The sequence below is a fragment of the Lontra canadensis genome, unplaced genomic scaffold, assembly GCF_010015895.1.
Source record: "Lontra canadensis isolate GAN:19392208 unplaced genomic scaffold, GSC_riverotter_1.0 scaffold63, whole genome shotgun sequence".
NCBI lineage: Eukaryota > Metazoa > Chordata > Mammalia > Carnivora > Mustelidae > Lontra > Lontra canadensis.
In genome coordinates, this window is record NW_022631057.1 from 4,508,952 (window position 1) to 4,528,794 (window position 19,843).

A 19,843-nucleotide genomic window follows, 5' to 3' on the forward strand; every position below is an offset into this window, starting at 1 on the left:
TTTTGTACAAAGTACCTTGCTCTTATATGAGAGATTAATTAGGTGCATTTTTGTGGGTTTTTTTTTTTTTTTTTAGTGTACTCTGATAACAAAAATGGCCAACACTCCTTTGAATGCTTGAAATTATTCCTTTTCAAATAACATGTTTAGAAAATGATAGCAATTGTTCCTTGTACTAGACATTCTAAAACGATAATCTTAGAAGTGGACTGAGCAGGCTCTGAGCTCAATGCAGAGGGTGCTTGGGATTCTCTCTCTCTACCTCTGCCCCTCCCCCAGCTTGCCTTCTCTCTCTTTCTTTCTCTCTCTCAAGTAAATAATCTTTAAAAGCTGATTTGTTGTCTAATAACTTCTTTTCTAGATAAGTATAAATGAAATAACTTGGATCTCTTTGCTTATAGTACTGCCCTCATTTCTCTCTCTCTCCTTCCCGACCTCCCTCTCTCTTTTCCTTCCTCCTTCTCTTTCTCCCTCCATCCCTCTCCAGCTCTTTCTTCCCCACTGAATTCATTTACTCTTTTTTTCTGCTTCATTTCCAGCAACATAGGAACATCTAAAAGCAAAACCATTTGGGGAAGGGAGATGATAGCAAATGAATGAAAAACTAGCTTCTTGTCTTTTGGTGGTTACTATAGCAATAATCATGATGGGAGATTTTCAGCTGCAAGTGGTTTCTATAACAACATGATAGGGTGCTTTAGAAATAGTCCAGAGGTAAATAGATTCTATAAGGGTCTCTTAACCCCTTTTATTCCGTAAGATTAGCATCCCCTTGAAGGATAAATATCAGTTGGCTTATTTGATGGAAGCCTTAAAAATATCATTTTTATTTTGTAAAGATTAAACATTTAATTTTTTTTAAAAGATCTGGCTTTAGCTGATAGGATCTTAAACTCCTTCATTTCAGAAAATAATTTTTTAAGAAAATATTTAATTTATTTATTTGACACAGAGAGAGAGAGAGAGAGAGAGAGATCACAAGTAGGCAGAGAGACGGGCAGGAGCAGGTTCTCTGCTGAGCAGAAAGCCCCATGTGGGGCTCCATACCAGGAGCCTGAGATCATGACCTGAGCTGAAGGCAGAGGCTTTAACCCACTGAGCCACCCAGGTGCCCCCAGAAATTAACTGATAGCATCCTTACTCTATTTCTACATGATGGCATCCAAATAGTCTTAAAGCTATTTCTTTCATTGTACTACCCTAAAATGTGGAAAGTAGTAAATATTCCTCATTATAACATCTATTAATTCTCTCATGGGTTACCTGAAGGCTCTTGCTCTAGTGAAACCTTCTCCACACTATCATTACACCTGTTAGGTTCCCTGACAGGTGCTAATCTGTTCTAACAAATCCGTTCTAACAAAGGGAGCCTGATTACTTATCTGTTGTCATGCTGTTCAGTATGCTTCCCATTAGGCATGATTCCTATTCAACTTACAATTTACTAAGTATTATAAGAGGAAGTTTAAGGGATTGTTCTGAATTTATTAAGTTTTAACACAGTAAAACATAACATGCAAGAAAATGAAGGCTCCCATTTCATCCATAAGTCATTCAGGAGCCCCTTATAAGTGAAAGATCCATGGGGATGCATGACAAAAACAACACACAAGAATGAATGTGGTAGACTGGATTTGATATTTTAAGAGAAAAAAAAGTGGAAACCTCAAATGTAGTCACACAATCAGGTCAATTTATGGAGATGGGGATTAAGCTTGTTTGGTTCAGTTCCATAATGAATTATTGATTATCTACTCCATGCTGGATACTGAAGGTATATATAATGATGAAAATATATGGTATTTATTTAAAAAACTAAATTATCATATCAAGTAAAGACACTCTGTGTTACTAAACATTAATTGACTTTTAAAATTTATTGATTTGAAATTAATAAATTATTTGCTTGGATTCATCTTTCTTCTTTGGCCACTTAACCCCCATATATTTTAAGTGCAAAGGCATATCCATGCCTTCCTAAAAGAAATGATTATTGGCATATTTGAGCAAGGGTGATTCCATCTAAGGGATGATGCTTTATCTTCACATGGAGTTTCACTTCCATGCATTTTCTACAATAGAGCTATCCTTACACTTTTACTATTTTCTATTTAGTGAAGCTGCCGGTTCCAAATATGACATATTCTATTTCAACTCTCAGAAAGATATCAGCAACTATGCATCTCCCTGAGTTTTCAAACTCAGCTGCGGTATTCTCATTTCCCTGGTGTTCTGTCCTCAGTAACGAAGCCTCAGAATTCATTACATATGCATTTGCCATCCACAGCCTTCTGGGACAGAGTTTGCCAAATAGGTCCCTGGGAGATCAAGACCCATTCTCCATGTGTGTCATGGGGCTGTGCAGATGAGCTGAGGCATATCTGTACACACCAAGGCCCTGCTCAGAACATCATGTTCCAGAACACGTTGGGCAGGGAGCCATTCATAAACTCTTCAAAATCTTATCCAGACCAAAGGCACAGCGGCATTGTATTTGCTGCACTCAGGACCATGGGGCTTTTAGTTGAATAAAAAGCAAATGAAATATATTCACAATGTCTTCCAAGTTATCCAGTAACCACAGAAACCTGGGTTTTTCCCAAATCGAATCCACAACGTAGAATGACCTGGCAGAAACAAATCATTCTCTCTCTGTTCAAGTGTAGTGAGCCATAAATTGAGCAGAATAAATTTCCGTGGGGTAAAACCAATTAATCAGCAAATAATCAGAACGCTTTTACTGCACCACTCAGGAGCTCATATTCTAGGTGGGATCGAGACCCAGTACGTAAAGTATATATGTAGACGCTAAAGAAGCATATATTGCAGTTCCTGAACTTAAAGAATTCATTTACTAATTGTAAAGAAAAGTGTCCATACATGAAACAGACAACAATTAAGGAAATACATAGATAAATTTAACACTGTGTCTTGCCAGTGATAAACTGCTCAGTCTGAGAGATCAACAAGAATGCAAAGACACGGAAAGGATTCATGAAAAAGTAGACTTCTAAGAATACACACAATTTGGATACGCATTATAACTAATACTCTTGGAAAGTATTTTAAAATGTCTTTATTTGTGGTTATTACTATAATCATGTCATAAAAAGATAATTTAAATCCTCAAGGACTAATGTCTTACTCATAGTTGTAACCACACATTATTTTTCTAGACCTTAGTTCTTGGTACAAATATAGGAAAAAACTGTTCAGATCTCTTTCTCCAATATAGAAGCCATTAGCCACGTGTGGCACTGAGCATTTGAACTGTGACTTGTTGGAAGCACAATATGCTCTAAGTGCAAAAGACACACAGGATTTCAAAGACTTAGTATGAAAAAAGTATCTCATTAATTTTTAACACTGATTACATAATGAAATGATATTGTTTTAGTTATAGTTGGTCAAAATATATTATTCAAGTTAATTTTAACTGCTTATTTTTGCTTTTTAATTTACTTTTTTTTAAAAGATTTTATTTGACAGAGAGAGATCACAAGTAGACAGAGAGGCAGGCAGAGAGAGAGAGAGAGAGAGAGAGAGAGAGAAGCAGGCTCCCTGCTGAGCAGAGAGCCCGATGCGGGACTCAATACCAGGACCCTGAGATCATGACCTGAGCCGAAGGCAGCAGCTTAACCCACTGAGCTACCCAGGCGCCCCTTTAATGTACTTTTTAATTATACATTTTACTAGAAGACCTAACATTGTATGTGTTAATATGTAACATTACATACACATTACATCTCTATTAACAGTTGCTACTTAAAATGTAGTTTACGGGCTGGCAGCATCAGCATCCTGGGAGTTTTCTGGGAATAGCTAATCCCAGGCCTCATCCCAGACCTGCTGAATCAGAATTAGCAACTTCATGAGCTGCTCAGTGGTTCATATGAATAAAGTTGGGAAGTGCTGACTCAGATACTTGCAAAGTGTTTCTTTTTCATGATTCTATTATCTTCCTTTTTGTTTTGATTTTTCTCAAATAGTTGTTTTGAAGTCTTCTTGGCACCCTAATTTATTATTAACTGCACAACCTAGGGAAGTTACTTAACAGTCCTGAACCTCAGTTCTTAGAAATTGGATATAATATCTCCAACCCCTTGAGTTTTCTGTAAGCATCAAATGAGACACTAAGGGTTATGCACTTATCCCCAGGAACAAACAGATTTGAGACGTTTGTGTAATATCTGTAATAAAAATGAAAAAATATTCAATGCTCTTAGATTCTCATACAGTCTATAAAATTTTGGTACACAGTACAATGGGCTAAAGTTTGAAGGGCTGTTTTCAGTTATTTTACCAATTTTGTGTAGTTTTTTCTTTACCCTTAATTGTGTATAATATACTTACTTAACATTCTGGTACAAAATCTAATGGAAAATATTAGAACTTTCAGGCCACTTTTTAGAGTTAAAATGCCATGTGGCTAAATTATTCTGCATAATGGTTTTATAATTAATGTCAAAATTATATTTGTTAATCATTGATCACTTAAAAAAAGTGATGGTTTCATGGAGTGGGAAAAACCTTTTTTCTTTTTATTTAGAACATTTAGAACATAGCTCTGCAGTGGGATTTTCAATTTGCTAGCGGCCAAGGAGCTAGTAAAATGTAAGTCTATTCCGTAAGTAAAAGAGGTCACTGGAAAGTCTGTCATTATTAAAGTATACGTGGATTATAATAAGGTCAGAGAGTCGAGGCCTGATTAGTTTTAAATGAATTTAATGTCAAAGGAACATAATTAGACCCTTATTAACATTTCCAGTGATTGACATTTAGTAAAAATGACCTTCACAATTTGCATTATTTAGTTATGTGGTAAGGATGACAAAGGGCAGGGCATCTTCTCTGAGCTATCTAAGTGTGTGTGGCTGCACTGTGCATTTGGTCCATCCTTCTAGCCCTAAGGACAGACACCAGATCCAATCTTGACCCTGTGCTTGGGTGTGTGGGCTATGTCAAGGAGGACCCAGAAGGTTTGATTCTCATGAGAAAGCTCTGAAAGCAAAAGACATCTTTAGAGAAGCAGGCCCCTGATTTCATCCGTGATGATGTGGATGATCAAAAATGTCATGTAAAAGCACCTAGAAAAATGGCGTTCTTTACAGTGGATTTTAAAATATCTTCATGGAAAAGTTTCTCTATGGGTCCATGGACTCTGTAGAGGAGACAATAGAAGGGGGATGTTGAGATTCAGGGGACATCGCTGAAATTTGGCCACAATCTTCTCAACTGGAGCAGGGAAGTTATGTTTCAGAGTTTGCATGTGAGTTAACTGGGGTAAGTACACAGCTGGCAGTATTGGGCTCCACCGGGATTAGGAGACAAGATCGTCAGAGAATGTATGCTGACCACAGTACTGTACTTCCTGGAACTACAAAAACTAAACACTCTTTACTATATTGTATAGTCTCACTTTCCCTGGATTTATTCCTTCATTAAACATGCATTTACAAAGCTCCAAGTGTGTGCATGGTACTTTCCTAGACAATAGAAGGGTCCCAAGCTTTGGACCCTGCATTGAAAGGAAATAATACTGATTAAATACTTTATTCCAGACTTTTACAGGGAACTTTATGTATGGTATCTTTTTCACCCCTTATGATAATCACAATGATAATAATAATAATGGCTGCTAATACTCTGTGCCAAGCATTATTTTATGTACATTAACTCATTTAATCTCCACAATAAACCTATAGGGTAGGTATCATTTTTACAGAAATGGAAACTGAGGCACAGAAATGTTGAGTATCTTAATAAAATCCACAGAGTTAGGAAATCGCAGAGGCAAGATTTAAACCCTGGCTCCCAAGTCCATGCTCTACAAATCATGCATCTCCTTCCTAAATGAGGAAACTGAGGCCCAGTGACACTGGTTTTGCTCAACTACAAACATGGCAAACAGCAGAAACTAAAATTTAAACCTCTATCTGTGTGACCACAAAATTATACTCTTGACATTACATGCAATTGGTCTCAGGTTAGTACTGAAGACCACTATACGACAATGACTGCCTCGTTTTTCAGAGGCCATAGGAGAGCAAAAGAAAAAAATGGTCTTACAGAGCCCATCTACTTATTTTAACTGTTCCATGGGGATCCTATCACAGCATACATCAAAGTCACTGATTTACCCGATGAGTTGCTTGATTTTATCAAAAGAGGTGAAAGGAAGAACGTCACAGCAAGGCTTAAATGAGAATTCAGGTTTTCTTGCTCATTCATTCATTATTCAACAAATTTCTATTGACTACCTTCCACGTGTAAGTCATCTTGGCTACGTCCTGAGTAAAGATGTGTGTCTTCTGCACTTACTTCTGCTACCTCCTGCCCCAACCCTGGGATGAAATTTTGTTCTCTTCAGAAAGCCTGGCTAAAGAAAATTCAACAAGCCACTTTTCTCTTATAAATTGAAATTCTTAGATCTGGAAATTTCTATTCTATCTCCAATAGTACTGTTTATCCCTTTTATTTTAGCAATTCATTTTGGATGGGATTTAAAACCTGGCACACACCAAATATTTGCTGTTTCAAATCCGAACTATGATTGAAAGCTTTACGTGGTTCACCGAAATGTCAGGGGCTACCCAATCTGTCAAATTTCTGAATGGAATTGAGGAGACAGTAAATCTTGAATAAAGAAAAATTTTCTCTTTGATAGCTCGACTAAGTCCTCTTTATTAAGTCAATGGTGTGTCAATGTACAGAAATCCATTGTGGCTTTTAAAACGTAGTTTAGTAAAATATAGAAAACTGTATCTTAAAAATATAAAGGATATAAACAAAAACCTGTATAAAGACACAAGTTTGTTGTTTTAATAAAAGCAAATCAAAAGTGAAAATAAAATAAAAGCAACCTATTAGCAAATGTTTACTTATTAATTCATCTATAGGAAAATATCTTTTATATGGAAGAACATCAGAAACCATTCAGTAGATGCTACTGGAAATGTCAAATTTTATGCTCACAATTCCTCTCTTCCTTTCCATTTTTATTTAAATGAAGTTAGATTAAATGTATATTAAAAATAGAATTAAAATAGAAAAAAACCCTGCACTGTTGCATGTTTAAAACATCACTCCTACCACAGCTAACTGCTTTCTCAGTTATCTGCTTTCTCGGGTCCCTGCCCATCTCTCAATAGTTTGAGGGAAAAATAAAGTAAAATGCGTTTCCAGAACAATGAGAGCAAACAGCTTTATTTGTACAGTTGCAAGTACATTGGTGAGTGTTTACCATAACTCATCTGAGGCACATTAAAAATTGCCATTTTAATTCAACATGAGCATTAACAACTGTTCTTTCCATCCCTTCTGCTGACAGAGGATAGATTTGACTTTTAAGGTTAGTTTCAATAAAAGTAAAAACTAGAGACAGAGGTGGTTAGAGAGTTATATGGGGAGAATTAGGTTAGTAAATCCTAAGAAAAGACTAAGGATAGCTGTAATAAGAAGGCATTTAAATTAAAAAAATGAAAAAAAAAACAAATTCAATAGTTGCGTGTGTGTGTGTGTGTGTACACATGCATACGCAAAGTTTATACAGCAGCGGAAATCTTTAAGATAAAGATTGTGGCTTTCACAATTAATACCCCGGAAATATTCACTGAGTATTTGTTGTGCATAAATTTGTTGTGTATACACCGAGGAGGGCACAAATACAGAGCAGATATCCTGAACAACGAAAGCCTCTCACAACTCTCACTTCGTGCGTATTTCTCTGCCAAAATTTTAAGGAGCACTCAAATACAGAGACATTAAATACTTCCTTGTGAAAACTAAACTCTGAAGGACAGATCTTTTCTAATTGAGATTTATCTTCGTTTGATCCTAAGCAGGTCTGGGTACTTCATGGGAAAAATGTAAGGACATGTTGAATTCGCTCACCAGTAGGCTCCCTATATAAGGATATGCTTGGGTTTGTTTGTTTTCCAAAATAAATTTCCTGCAGTGAAAATGTATTAGTGGACTCTACTCTTTTGGGGGGACTTACTATTGTTATTGCTGCATTTTGTACTAACATAGTAGATTTCCTATTAAGAGCACAAAACTATCTCTAAACATCTTAAAACAATAAGAACATCTATTGAGCACCAACCATTAAAACCTAGTGACATAATCCTCACAAAAATCATAAGGAGGTTTTACTATTCTTTCCCTTATTTGCAGCTGAGGAAACAGGCTGAGAGAGGCAGAGCTAGACTCGGGATAGGTGTGTGGTACTGTGCAGACTTTGCTCCTCACCACTACACTGTCCGCTTTCCTACTGGGGCAAATCTCCCATGGTTGGCTAATACAAAAGTTACCAAAACAGCGATAACAACAACAACAACAACAACAACAACAAAACACTTGACAAAAATTTCAGATTCTTGACTGATGATTTTTAAATCAGAGACTTACCCACCTGTTTCATAGTTAAGTACATTAAAACCATCCAGGACAAAGGAACAAATACTATTTGTAATAATCTCTGGGAAATTAAATGCTGTTCCCTGAAATCACCTTGTAGTGTTTCTTTGCTCTGGGTAAATATATTCCACCATATGACTGAGCTAGATTACCAATACGGCTGTTTTTTAAATACACTGAATTATTAGAAAATCTGTGTGCGTGCGCATACACACACACACAAAATACATTTAATGCTTGGGCATTCATTTTCTTTGAAACTGGTCAGATTAATTTTTTACTTCTCTGAAAAATATTAATATGTATATATATAAATATATACATATAAATAATTACCTAGTGCATATATTCGTGTATGTACGTATATATGCCCAAACAGAACCAAAGGAGCAAATACATAAGAATTACAAAAACCATAGAAAATATTGTCTTTTCTCCTGAAAAGAGATTTTTAAATTGCTATTCTCAGCCTCTAGGGCTCCTTGAAGATATCTCCTTAAAGGACAGGAGGCCACCCGACTGGGCTGCAGGGTCTCCTTCCCTTCTTCAACCCGAGCTGGTCCACATTCTGATTTTGCATACTGGGATTATTCATGATACTTTCCTTGAAGGAGTACTGCTGTACTTAACAGAAAGAAAAGAAAAAGTCTGAAACCCACAATCCTGGGACTTCTTATAATATCCAGTAGGTGGCAAACTTTACTGCAAGGAAACTCTGCCACACTATAAATTGGTTGGAAAATATCAATTACACTTCACATCCAGGAAAGTTTCTTGCTCTGGATCTAAGTCTCAAATGGAAGCTGGGAACAAAATTCTCAATGGTCATTTCCCTTGGAATTAAATTCCTCCAATTACAGTTTTAAGTAGTCCTATAAGGTTTTATGTGTGTGTCCATGTAAGTTTTGCTCTAAATGTACTATTACTATGAAAATTATTATACTGACTGTTTGCACGATATGCTAGGTACAATATAATAATATAGATGACGGATTTTTTTCAGTTAGGTGCACAAAACTGCAATAATTACAACTCTTACTTCATGACATCATTGTTCTGTGCATAGTTTGCTTTTTACTTCGTTAGTAGGTGTTTAGTTTGTTTGTTTTTTTTTCAGATTTATTTATTGGAGGGAGACAGAGTGAGTGAACAAGTATGAGCTGGGGGAGGGGCAGAGGAAGAGGGCGAGAGAGAATCTCAAGCAGACTCCTCGCCTAGTGGGGAGCCCTGTGAGGCCAGTCCCAGGTCCCTGAGATCTTGACCTGAGCTGAAATCAAGAGTCCAACACCTAACCAACTGAGCCATCCAAGTACCCCTAGTTATGTTTAATACAGAGATAAACTGCAATTCATTTATATGTTTGAACAATATATAAAAAATATATATAAAATATAAAATAATATAAAATATAGATTTATAAAAATAAATATATATTCATATAATATATAATATAAATATGTATAATATAAAATATACATATAAAATATTAAAAATATAAAAATTTTCTTTTTGAGAAGCAATTGTCTTTGCTCATTTACTATAGCCAGTTGAAGTGTCAGTTAACAATGCCTAGGTCATAAGCTGCATTTCCAAGAGGGCCAGTTAGCATCTCGCTTATGGACACACCGTAACCCCAGGAAGCAAATTGGTGCGAATGTCACCATTCACCCCAGAGGAGATCCAGTGAAAGGATGTGCTTCATAGATGATCTTGTCCAGAACAAGTACTGAAAACATAACTCAAAGTGTATGTGAAAACAAAGTGGGGGGGGGCAGTGTGTGTGACCAGATTATAAATTTACCTGGTTTTGTTTTAAAAATATTTTTATCAAAGTTGTTCAGTAACACTTATAAAGGAAACAACAGTCCACTTTCTACCATCCCCATTCCTCCTTCTTACTCCTACTGTGTACTCCCCAGAAGCAACTACTTAAAACTCTCAGTCATTTCTTATGGTTTTTATTTATAAACTTGTCAATAATAAGTGATTTCCCCCCTCATTTTATTTAATTAATTTATTTACTTATCTATTTATTTAGAGCGTGGGTGGCAACAGTGGGAGCTGGACAGAAGGTGAGGGGGCGGATCTTAAGCAGGTTCCATACTCAGGGCGGAACTGGAGGCATGGCTCGATCTCACCACCCTGAGATCATGACCTGAACCCAGACTGAGGGTCTGACGCTTAGCTGCTGAGCCACCCTCCCTTGTTCTAGATACTGGCATCATCTATTGGAATCCTGCTACAGAAAAGTTGATTTAATTTCCCTGAAGTTCTCAACCACACATACCCACGGCCCCCCAGCACACATACAACTCTACTGCTGCAATTAAAATCATTATCTTTATTGCTACTTATAAAGAACTGTGCCACCACATAGCAAATTACAATTTCACTTCCCTTCTTGCACAGCCTTTCCCCTAGAAGTAATACTAGTAAGAGTTTAAAACACTTGTCCTGTTTTGTTTTCCTTTACTTCTCTATATGAGACTCTGCCATTTTTCTTCTTGGAGCTCTGCCTTCTCTTCCGGCCTTCAGCGCTAGTGACTCTACACTGGTAGCATATCTATAGTCCAGCGAGCGATTTTTTCACACAATGTTTTGCTTCTTTCCTTTATTAGATCCCTGGTAGGCTAGATTCCATGTCTCTCATTTTCTTGGTTGCACTCCTACTTTCATAGAGCTTATCTTTTAGAATCTTCCTGAAAAGTGAGCATGAAAGCTGAAAATTTAAATTTCTGAATCTCAGCAAATATTTGTCTTCCCCCCTAACATTTGATTGATAGTTTAGCTGGGCATAGAATTCTAACTTAGAAATTATTTTCTTTCAGGATTTTTAAGGCATTTTTCTAATATCCCCTAGCTTTCAATATTTCTGTTGATACATCAGTTGTTACTCTGATTTCTGATGCTTTGTAAATGAGTTGTTCCCTGTCCTGTTTTAGGGAAATGATGTGCTTCGCTGAGGATTTATTTTTTAATTCTTTGTGCAGGGCACTTAATAGAAACTTTAAATCTATAAACTTGTTTGTTTTTTAATTATAGGAACAATTCTTATATTTCTGTCAGAATTTTAAGTCCCTTCTCCCTCCTCTCCTTGCCTCCTTCACCCCATCCCATTTTCTTTCTTCTCTTATTTTGAAACTCCTCCTTGACTGGTCCTTTATGCACCTATTATTTCTACCTCTCATTTACAATCTCTTAGTATTTTTTTCCTAGTGTCTGGTAGATTTTCCTCAACATTATCTTTCAGTCACTTAACTGGACTTTTAATTTCTACCACTGTATTTTTCCATGTTCAATTAGCCAGCATATAGTACATCATTAGTTTTTGACGTAGTGTTCAATGATCCATTAGTGCGTATAACACCTACTGCTCATCACCACACGTGCCCTCCTTAATATCCATCACCCTGTTACCCCACCCCAACCCCTTCCTTCTGTAACCCTCAATTTGTTTCTCTCTCTGATTTCTTCCCCTTCAGTTTTCCCTCCCTTCCCCTGTAGTCTATTCCTTATGTTCCACATATGAGTGAAACCATACGATAATTGTCTTTCTCTGCTTGACTTATTTCACTTAGTGAAATAAGTCAAGCAGAGAAAGACAATTATCATCAAGCAGAGAAAGACATCTACCACTGTATTTTTAATTTTAAAGACCTCTTTTGTTCTCTAGAAGTTTGATAACCACCTATACTTATTTCATTGTTGCAATATCCTTTCTTAACTCTTTGAATATATTAATGATCAAATTTTCATAAATTGTTGACCACTCCTTAAATTGTCTTTGTCTCTTCCAAGTTACTTAAAAACATTTTTTGTATGTGTGTTGGTCTTAGTGTTTTATCTTAGAGGTTTTCCTCCATGTGGTACATCTCATACAATCCATTCATATTTAATAACGAGCCCCACATTGGGCTTTCGCTCAGCAACAAGTCTGCTTCCCCCGCCCCCGCCTGCCTCTCTGCTCACTTGTGATTTCGTCTGTCAAATAAATAAATAAAATCTTAAAAAAAATTAAAAAATAAAAAGAGCTATTTGAAAGTACTTTTAGTTCCTGTTGCAGAGCTTTCTAGCTCCCTGAGATTTGTTCTCCAATGACTGGGCTGGCTCATTTCAAAGGGTGATACCCAATATCAGCATCTGTGATATCTGTACCTATTTTCTCTTGGGTTGGTCAAGAGATATAAGGAGTAAATCTGGCTGCTGGCATTTTTAGAACTGAATTGAAAATGAGGCTGGGGAATGTCTCACAGTTCTTTATGGAGATATTCATTCATTCCATCACCCTGTTATCAGACCAGACCCGGCCACTCCCACTAGATGTGCCTGTGCTTTTAAATCACCTTCATGCAGGAAGGGCAGTCATGTAGTTTCCTGGGGTGAAATATGGGACAAGAGAATCTAACTGTACTATTGGTAAGTTTTCCAAACAACCTTCTCATTATCAGCACCACTTGAATACCTGGAGCTTCTAATTCCTGAAACTTTGGGGGTTCTACAGCATAAATTGTCTTGCTTCTGGGTGTCTCTCACACAGGGTTTTGCTTCTGCTGGTAAGCTAAGTCTATTACAGCCCACCCATCCGCAGCCTACCTTCCACTTACGTATGAGTGTACGTATATGGGTATTTATTGCTGTCCCCTCAATCTCTCTTTGGTTCTTGTGAATAGGACAATTTCATTCCCTTTTGTCCTTTTTTTTCTAGGACTATTTTTTTTAAAGATTTTATTTATTTATTTGACAGAGAGAGAGAGAGAGAGCACAAGTAGGCAGAGAGGCAGGCAGAGAGAGGGGGGAAGCAGGCTACCTGTGGAGCAGAAAGCCCGATGCGGGGCTCGATCCCAGGACCCTGAGATCATGACCCGAACTGAAGGCAGAGGCTTAACCCACTGAGCCACCCAGGTGCCCCTCTAGGACTATTTTTTGGTCTGATTTATTCAGGTAAAATTTACAGATAATAAAATTAACCCAATTTCAGTGGCAGACACATATGGTCAATAACTATTGCCACAATCACAACACAGGATGTTTCCATAAAAACTCTTTCATGTCCCCTTATAGTTAGTGCCCTTCACCCAACTACATTTCCTGGTGACCACTGAGCTGCTTTCCATCACTACAACTCTGCTTTCTCTAGAATGTCACTAAATTGAATCAAACAACCAGTAGTGTTTGTGTCTGGTTTCTCTTAACATAATACTTTAAAGAGTCCTCCATGTTGTTCACTGGGTCAGTAATTTGCCCATTTTATTCCTGAGTAGAAGTCCAATGTGTGATATATTAAAATTTATTTCCCAGCTGATGAATATTTGGATTTTTTTTTCCAGTGTTGGGCATTATGAATAAAGCCACTGTGAATTTTGCAAGCAAGTTTTTATGTAGACATTGTGTCTTCATTTTCTTGGGGGAAATATCTAGGTGTGGAATTGCTGAATAAGTGTATGTTTAAGTTAATAAGACAGTTGGAAACTGTTTTCCAAGGTGGCTGTGCCATTTTGCATTCCCACCAGCCATGTATGAGATATATAACTGATATAACACTACAACAACAGGAAAAGTAGTCTTTTAAGGTATGACGCATTACTAAAGATAAAAAGGATAGTTTATGAATATATGAGGGTCAAACTAGCAGAATGATATAACTATTTTAAATTTCTATGAACATAAGAACATAGCTTCAGGGACACCTGGGTGGCTCAGTTGGTTAAGCATCTGCCTTCAGCTCAGGTCATGATCCCAGGGTCCTGGGATGGAGTCCTGCAAGGGGCTCCTTGCTCATCAGGAAGCCTGCTCCTTCCTCTACCTCTGCCTGCCGCTCCCCTCATTGTGCTCTCTCTCCCTCTGACAAACAAGTAAATAAAATCTTAAAAAAAAAAAAAAAACTTCTGAATACAGAAGCGAAAATTGTCAGAACTAAAAGAAATATGAAATTCATATTCACTATAGGAAATGTCAATGCATCAATCTCAGTGAAAGGAAGTAGTATGAAAAAAACCCAATGCTACAGAAGTTCTGAGTAACACAGTTAACAATTTGATATTATTGATTTTATAGATTTTTCCATAGGTCCAAGAAGAAATCACCATGAAAATCAGAAAATATTTTTATATGAATGGTAAATAAATTTATAAGAAATGCAGTAAAGCTGTGCTTACACAGAAATGTTTAGTCCTAAATTAAAAATTAGAAATACCTAAAAGAGTAAATAGCAGTTAAACCCGAAGCAAGTAGAATTAAGAAAATAAAAAGGCAAAAGCAGAAATTGAGGATCAAAAACAAAGATTTTACAGACATACTATACAAATTCAAAGGACAATATTTGAAAACATTAATACAACTGGTAATGTGTAGGCAACAATAATTAGTTAAAGAGAGAGAGAGGGCATGAAGGAAACATCCATTTTCTCCACTTCCTGTCAACACCTGGTATTGTCAATTTTTGTCATTTGGCCATTCTAGTGGACAGTTTAGATACTGTTTTTAATTTCTGCTTCCCTAATAATAAATGATGTTAAGCATTTTTCAATATACTTATTAGCTATCCCTTTATGCCTTTCATGGAATTTTGAAAAGGAAAAGAATTAAACATTTATGTAAATATCATCATGTTTACATAAGAAACTCTACCCAATAAGTATCCTAACTTCTAAAATAATGCTGTAAAAAGAAATGGACTTTAGAATCAGACAAACCAGAGGTTCAAGTCCTACCTCTCTTTGACACTATGCAGATGACTTAGTCCTTATAAAACTTAACTTTCCATCTGTAAAATACTTTACACAAATATTATAAGAAATCCATTTTAAAAGTTGCATTGGAAGGGCCTTGGGTATAAAAGCTAATTTCCTTTGCTGTCTGTCTTTCTACACAAATGCTTCATTTCATGGCTTAAATGAGAATGCTTGAGTATTAAAGGAAGAAAAAAACCATCACCATCATCACTAACAAAATAAAAATAAATGGAAAACCTAAATTCATAAATGCCCTTGATGGTGAACAGGGCAACTGTAGTATTTAATTGAATTTTCTCAGTTTGGACACAAGAACTTTAAATGCTGCCCAAAGTTTGAACTTATTAAATATTTTCTCCTATTCCTCCCTATTCGCTATCCCACACCCTCTCAAGCTTTTCTTATTGTTGACAGAGAATGCCAATATCCCTCATGCTTTAGTTCTTTCTTTTGAAAATACTCTCCTTCCTTCACTTGCATTCATTTAAAAAGACACCTCAAGTACCTTTTCTTCATTGAGACTTTTCCTGGTAACAATTTTTCTGGTCCCTGTGATTGCACAGCACCCTTCCATGTCTCCATTGTGACATTTCCCCCCTTCCTTCCAATGATAAGTGTGTACTGAGCATCTGTGATGGGACAGGTGGTGTGGCAGACCCAGGACATACAGAGACACAGGTCTCCTCCTTTCCTTCATGGAGCTAACATTCTAATGAAGAAAACAGAAAACAAACACAAACACAAAAAAATAACAGCATTTATTACATAGCAAATGAAACTTAGAAATGGAGTTCAGAGAAAGCTCTCAGGAAGTGACACTGGAGCTAAGACATCACATTTGAAGATGTGATAGGAAAGCCAGCATCTGAAAAAAGACAAAAAAAAAAAAAAAAAGAAAGAAAGAAAGAAAGAATGAATGAAAGAAAGAAAGAAAACTAAAGTATTAAAGTATTAGGATGATTACTTGAGTTTTCTCATAGGGAGTAGAAAATGTTTACTCTCTGATCAACCCTCCTGATAATATAGAAGTATACATTAACTTTCTATGTGTAGGCACTAGAGGAAAATTGTTGGCTGCCAGAAAGACTCCACAGAAGATAATTATGAAAATCTTCTCACTCTTGTGTGATGTACCAGTTAGTCATTTATTACCAGTATCTTCCCATCACCCTGTTGGTGGCCACACCATGTTGTGAGAACCACTTCTCTTTTTTGCAGGAAGAGAGGGAAAATATTTATTACTACATATTTCTCAAAGTTTACACACTATTTTCTTCTGACAATAGTTGATTTATATCTCATGTCCTAAGAGCAAACTCTCAATTTTGTACCTTTTTTTATTACAAGCCTGTACAGTTGTCTACTACTGTATTTGTGAGCAATATTGTAAGAAAGGAAGTAAAAATAAGAGAATGATATAGTAGATGAATCCACATGCAAGACAATGTTTTGTGGGCTAATACGATTGAGTTGACAAATCATCCAGCTTCTCCGTATACGTGATTCAGAAGATAAGAATGCTGTGATCATAAGGCATCTATACTTGGGGAAAACTTCCACACATACAAATATCTAATGAGTTGACAAAAAATTAAAGAATTATTGTTTTCCCATTGATTATTATTCCAAATAGAATTTACAAATGTATCCCTAGAACAGAGATGCTTTTATAAAAACAAATTAAAAAAAAAAGAAAAACAAATTCCATAAACTTTATTACATCTATTTCCTTGCAGAAGGATTTAATTTGTCATCTGTAAGATGTACATAATAACACTGTGTTTCCCTGAGGATTAGAAACAATGTATGTGACATACCTGGCAAGCTTGGTACAAAGAGTAGCGCTTCAACAAATAGTTGGTATTTTATTTTGTTTTAATGTTTTCATTATTCTATTTTTTTTAAGAATATAAATGGTAAGTGTGATAAAGCAGTCATAAACCAAGTTGTAACATTCAATTAAATATTAGTTTCAGGGGTGCCTGAGTGGCTCAGTGGGTTAAAGCCGCTGCCTTCGGCTCAGGTCATGGTCCCAGGTCCTGGGATTGAGCCCCACATCAGGCTCTCTGCTCAGCAGGGAGCCTGCTTCCTCCTCTCTCTCTGCCTGCCTCTCTGCCTAATTGTGATCTCTGTCAAATAAATAAATAAAATCTTTAAAAAAAAATTAGCTGCAGTTAGACTATATTCAGAGAAAATTTTGTATCTCATTTCCCAGTACACTCCAGAATCTTCCATGGGAGAATGTGAATTTCAAAAATGTACATGTATAGGACAGTTTACCAGTTGCTACAATTCACCCCGTTGCTCAACGGCATTTGGCCCTGAGAAAGGGAAGTGGAGAAGCAAAGAACTCTCAAACTAGCTATTTTTGTTTCTTATTAGCAACTACATGACAAGATTTGACAAATCACCAGTCATGAAAACCCTCATCATTAGACATCATTTGATCAAGCTCATCAACAGAATGCAGCCAACTGTATTCCATGAATGAGTCTGAGATGGCAGAAAAACAGAAAGATATTTAATTGTATCCTTAGCCATATATCTGTAAACTTCATCTTGATATATTTTTTTATTTTCTTGTAGGTTCCTTTTGCAATAAGAATGACACCAGGTGCCTCTCAAATTCTTGCCAAAACAATTCTACATGCAATGATTATTCAAAAGACAACGATTGCCATTGTTCAGACGCAGCCATTAATTTGAACAAAGACTGTGACAGCATGAGAGACCCATGCTTCTCCAATCCCTGTCAAGGAAATGCTACTTGTGTGAACACCCCAGGAGAAAGGAGTTTTCTCTGCAAATGTCTGCCTGGTTTTAGTGGGACAACCTGTGAAACTGCCATTGTTTCCTGTGGCACAAACCCCTGCCAGCACGGAGGTGTTTGCCATCAGGACCCTGTTCACCCTGTCTGCATCTGTCCTGATGGATATGCTGGAAGGTTCTGTGAAAACGATCTTGATGAGTGTGCTTCCAGCCCTTGCCACAATGGGGCCATGTGCCAGGATGGAAGCAATGGCTATTCCTGTTTCTGTGTCCCAGGATATCAAGGCAGGCATTGTGACCTGGAAGTGGATGAATGTGTCTCGGATCCCTGTAAGAATGAAGCTACGTGCCTCAACGAGATAGGAAGATACACTTGTATTTGTCCCCAAGACTATTCTGGTAAGTCTATCACATTTGAGGACCAGAAGACGTAGTTAGCTTTCCCTTCTTTTAATAGGACGGAAGCAGAGGTGACTTTTTAGGTCTCATCCAATTGCTTATGAAAATGGTCTTGGCGGGAATTAATCACTAGATAGAAAGCTCCCTAAACCATGAAAATTCCCAGAGCCTAAGTATTTGCCAACTGTCACTGTTGTTTTAAATGGAGCCCTTCCATTATTTAATTCTCAGATTCAGCCTAGAGTTAGTGGGCTCTATGGGGCCTTGCTTTCCAGGTCAGGGCCCTTCAAGATTCCTCATGAGAAGATGCCTTTTGTGCTAGCTAAAGAGTGCCAGGAATGCCCACGCTTGCAGCTGCAGCCTGCTGGGAAGGCAGGCCATCATGGAATGGACAGATGTTAGTGGGTTCTAGAGTGCGAGCAACAGATGAGTGACAGCACGGCTGATGGAGCATGGTAAATAAAATAAACCCAATTTTATTAATAAGGAAGTCACTTTTCTAAAATAAAGAAGTCACTTCTTTAATTGCTTGGAAATAGCAAATAGTAGTACCTGCTGTCTATTCAAAAAGTTCCTGTTGACGTGGTTTTTGAGCACAGAGTAACAGGCTGACCATTCATTCATTAAAAGGGTACGTGCCATTTACTATCCTCATGCTCAGTGCCTACACTCCCCACCCTCCTGAACCAGTTACCCAGTCAGGTCATTTCTTCATGGTGACCAACCTTCCTGCCCTGTTTTACTCTCTAGATTCTTTACAGTAAGGGGGCAACTCATGTCGTCTATGCTTTCTCACATTCATTATTCTAACCTGCTCACAGCTTTCCTGTGCTTCCTGACTCACATCTGGGGACATTATTTACATTTTAATGCCACTTTTCCCTGATCTCTTGCTACTTTTGTAACCTCCTGCGGTATCTGACTTTCAACTTACCTTCTTCTCTGAACCCTTTCACACTTACTTCTCTATCTTGTCATTCTTTTCCTGAGGATGTTAAGCAATATATTTGGAAAGTACTTCTCTTCAAAATTTATACCAGAATCCTCCAATGTCATCTTGTTAAGATTACACATTCTGAAATATCGCTTTTATAAAATAGCTATATCCCTAGTTGCTCTGACATGAAATTTGCTCCCTTCCCTCAATCCTTACCTACAACCAATCCTCAAAGTCTCTCTGGACATCCAAGATGTCTTCCATATTGAGCTCCTCCATTTTTTTATCAGTGCCTTTGCTCATGTCCTCATCATCTTGTGTATACTTATTATACAACCTCCCACACTCTACCTCCAGCCTCTACCTTCTTCAAGTTATTCTGAACAGTGGCTCTGAAATAATCCTTCTAAAATAGATCTGACTGTGCCATTCCTTCTGAAGAAGCTTGAGAGCTGCCCACCACACAGAATAATTTTAACATCTCATTAAAAACCCTTCATGATTTGTCCCTTACATATTATCTCTACAACCTCTTCCACCAAGACATTCCCTTCCCCTGAACCGTTTTCATTTTTTACTCAAGTGGTTT

The 19,843-nt window shown here is 37.1% G+C and overlaps 1 protein-coding gene across 2 annotated transcripts in view; it reads left to right on the top strand.

Moving 5' to 3' along the window:
- The first annotated feature begins 17,857 nt into the window (after positions 1 to 17,857).
- The window catches only part of CRB1 (crumbs cell polarity complex component 1), a 138,476-nt gene continuing 136,490 nt past the window's right edge, over positions 17,858 to 19,843 (top strand). For both annotated transcript variants that reach the window (XM_032878194.1, XM_032878195.1), the window contains exon 1: positions 17,858 to 18,317. In XM_032878194.1, the coding sequence (XP_032734085.1) occupies positions 17,873 to 18,317 (445 nt within the window). In that variant the 5' untranslated portion in view covers positions 17,858 to 17,872. The remainder of the gene's footprint in view (positions 18,318 to 19,843) is intronic.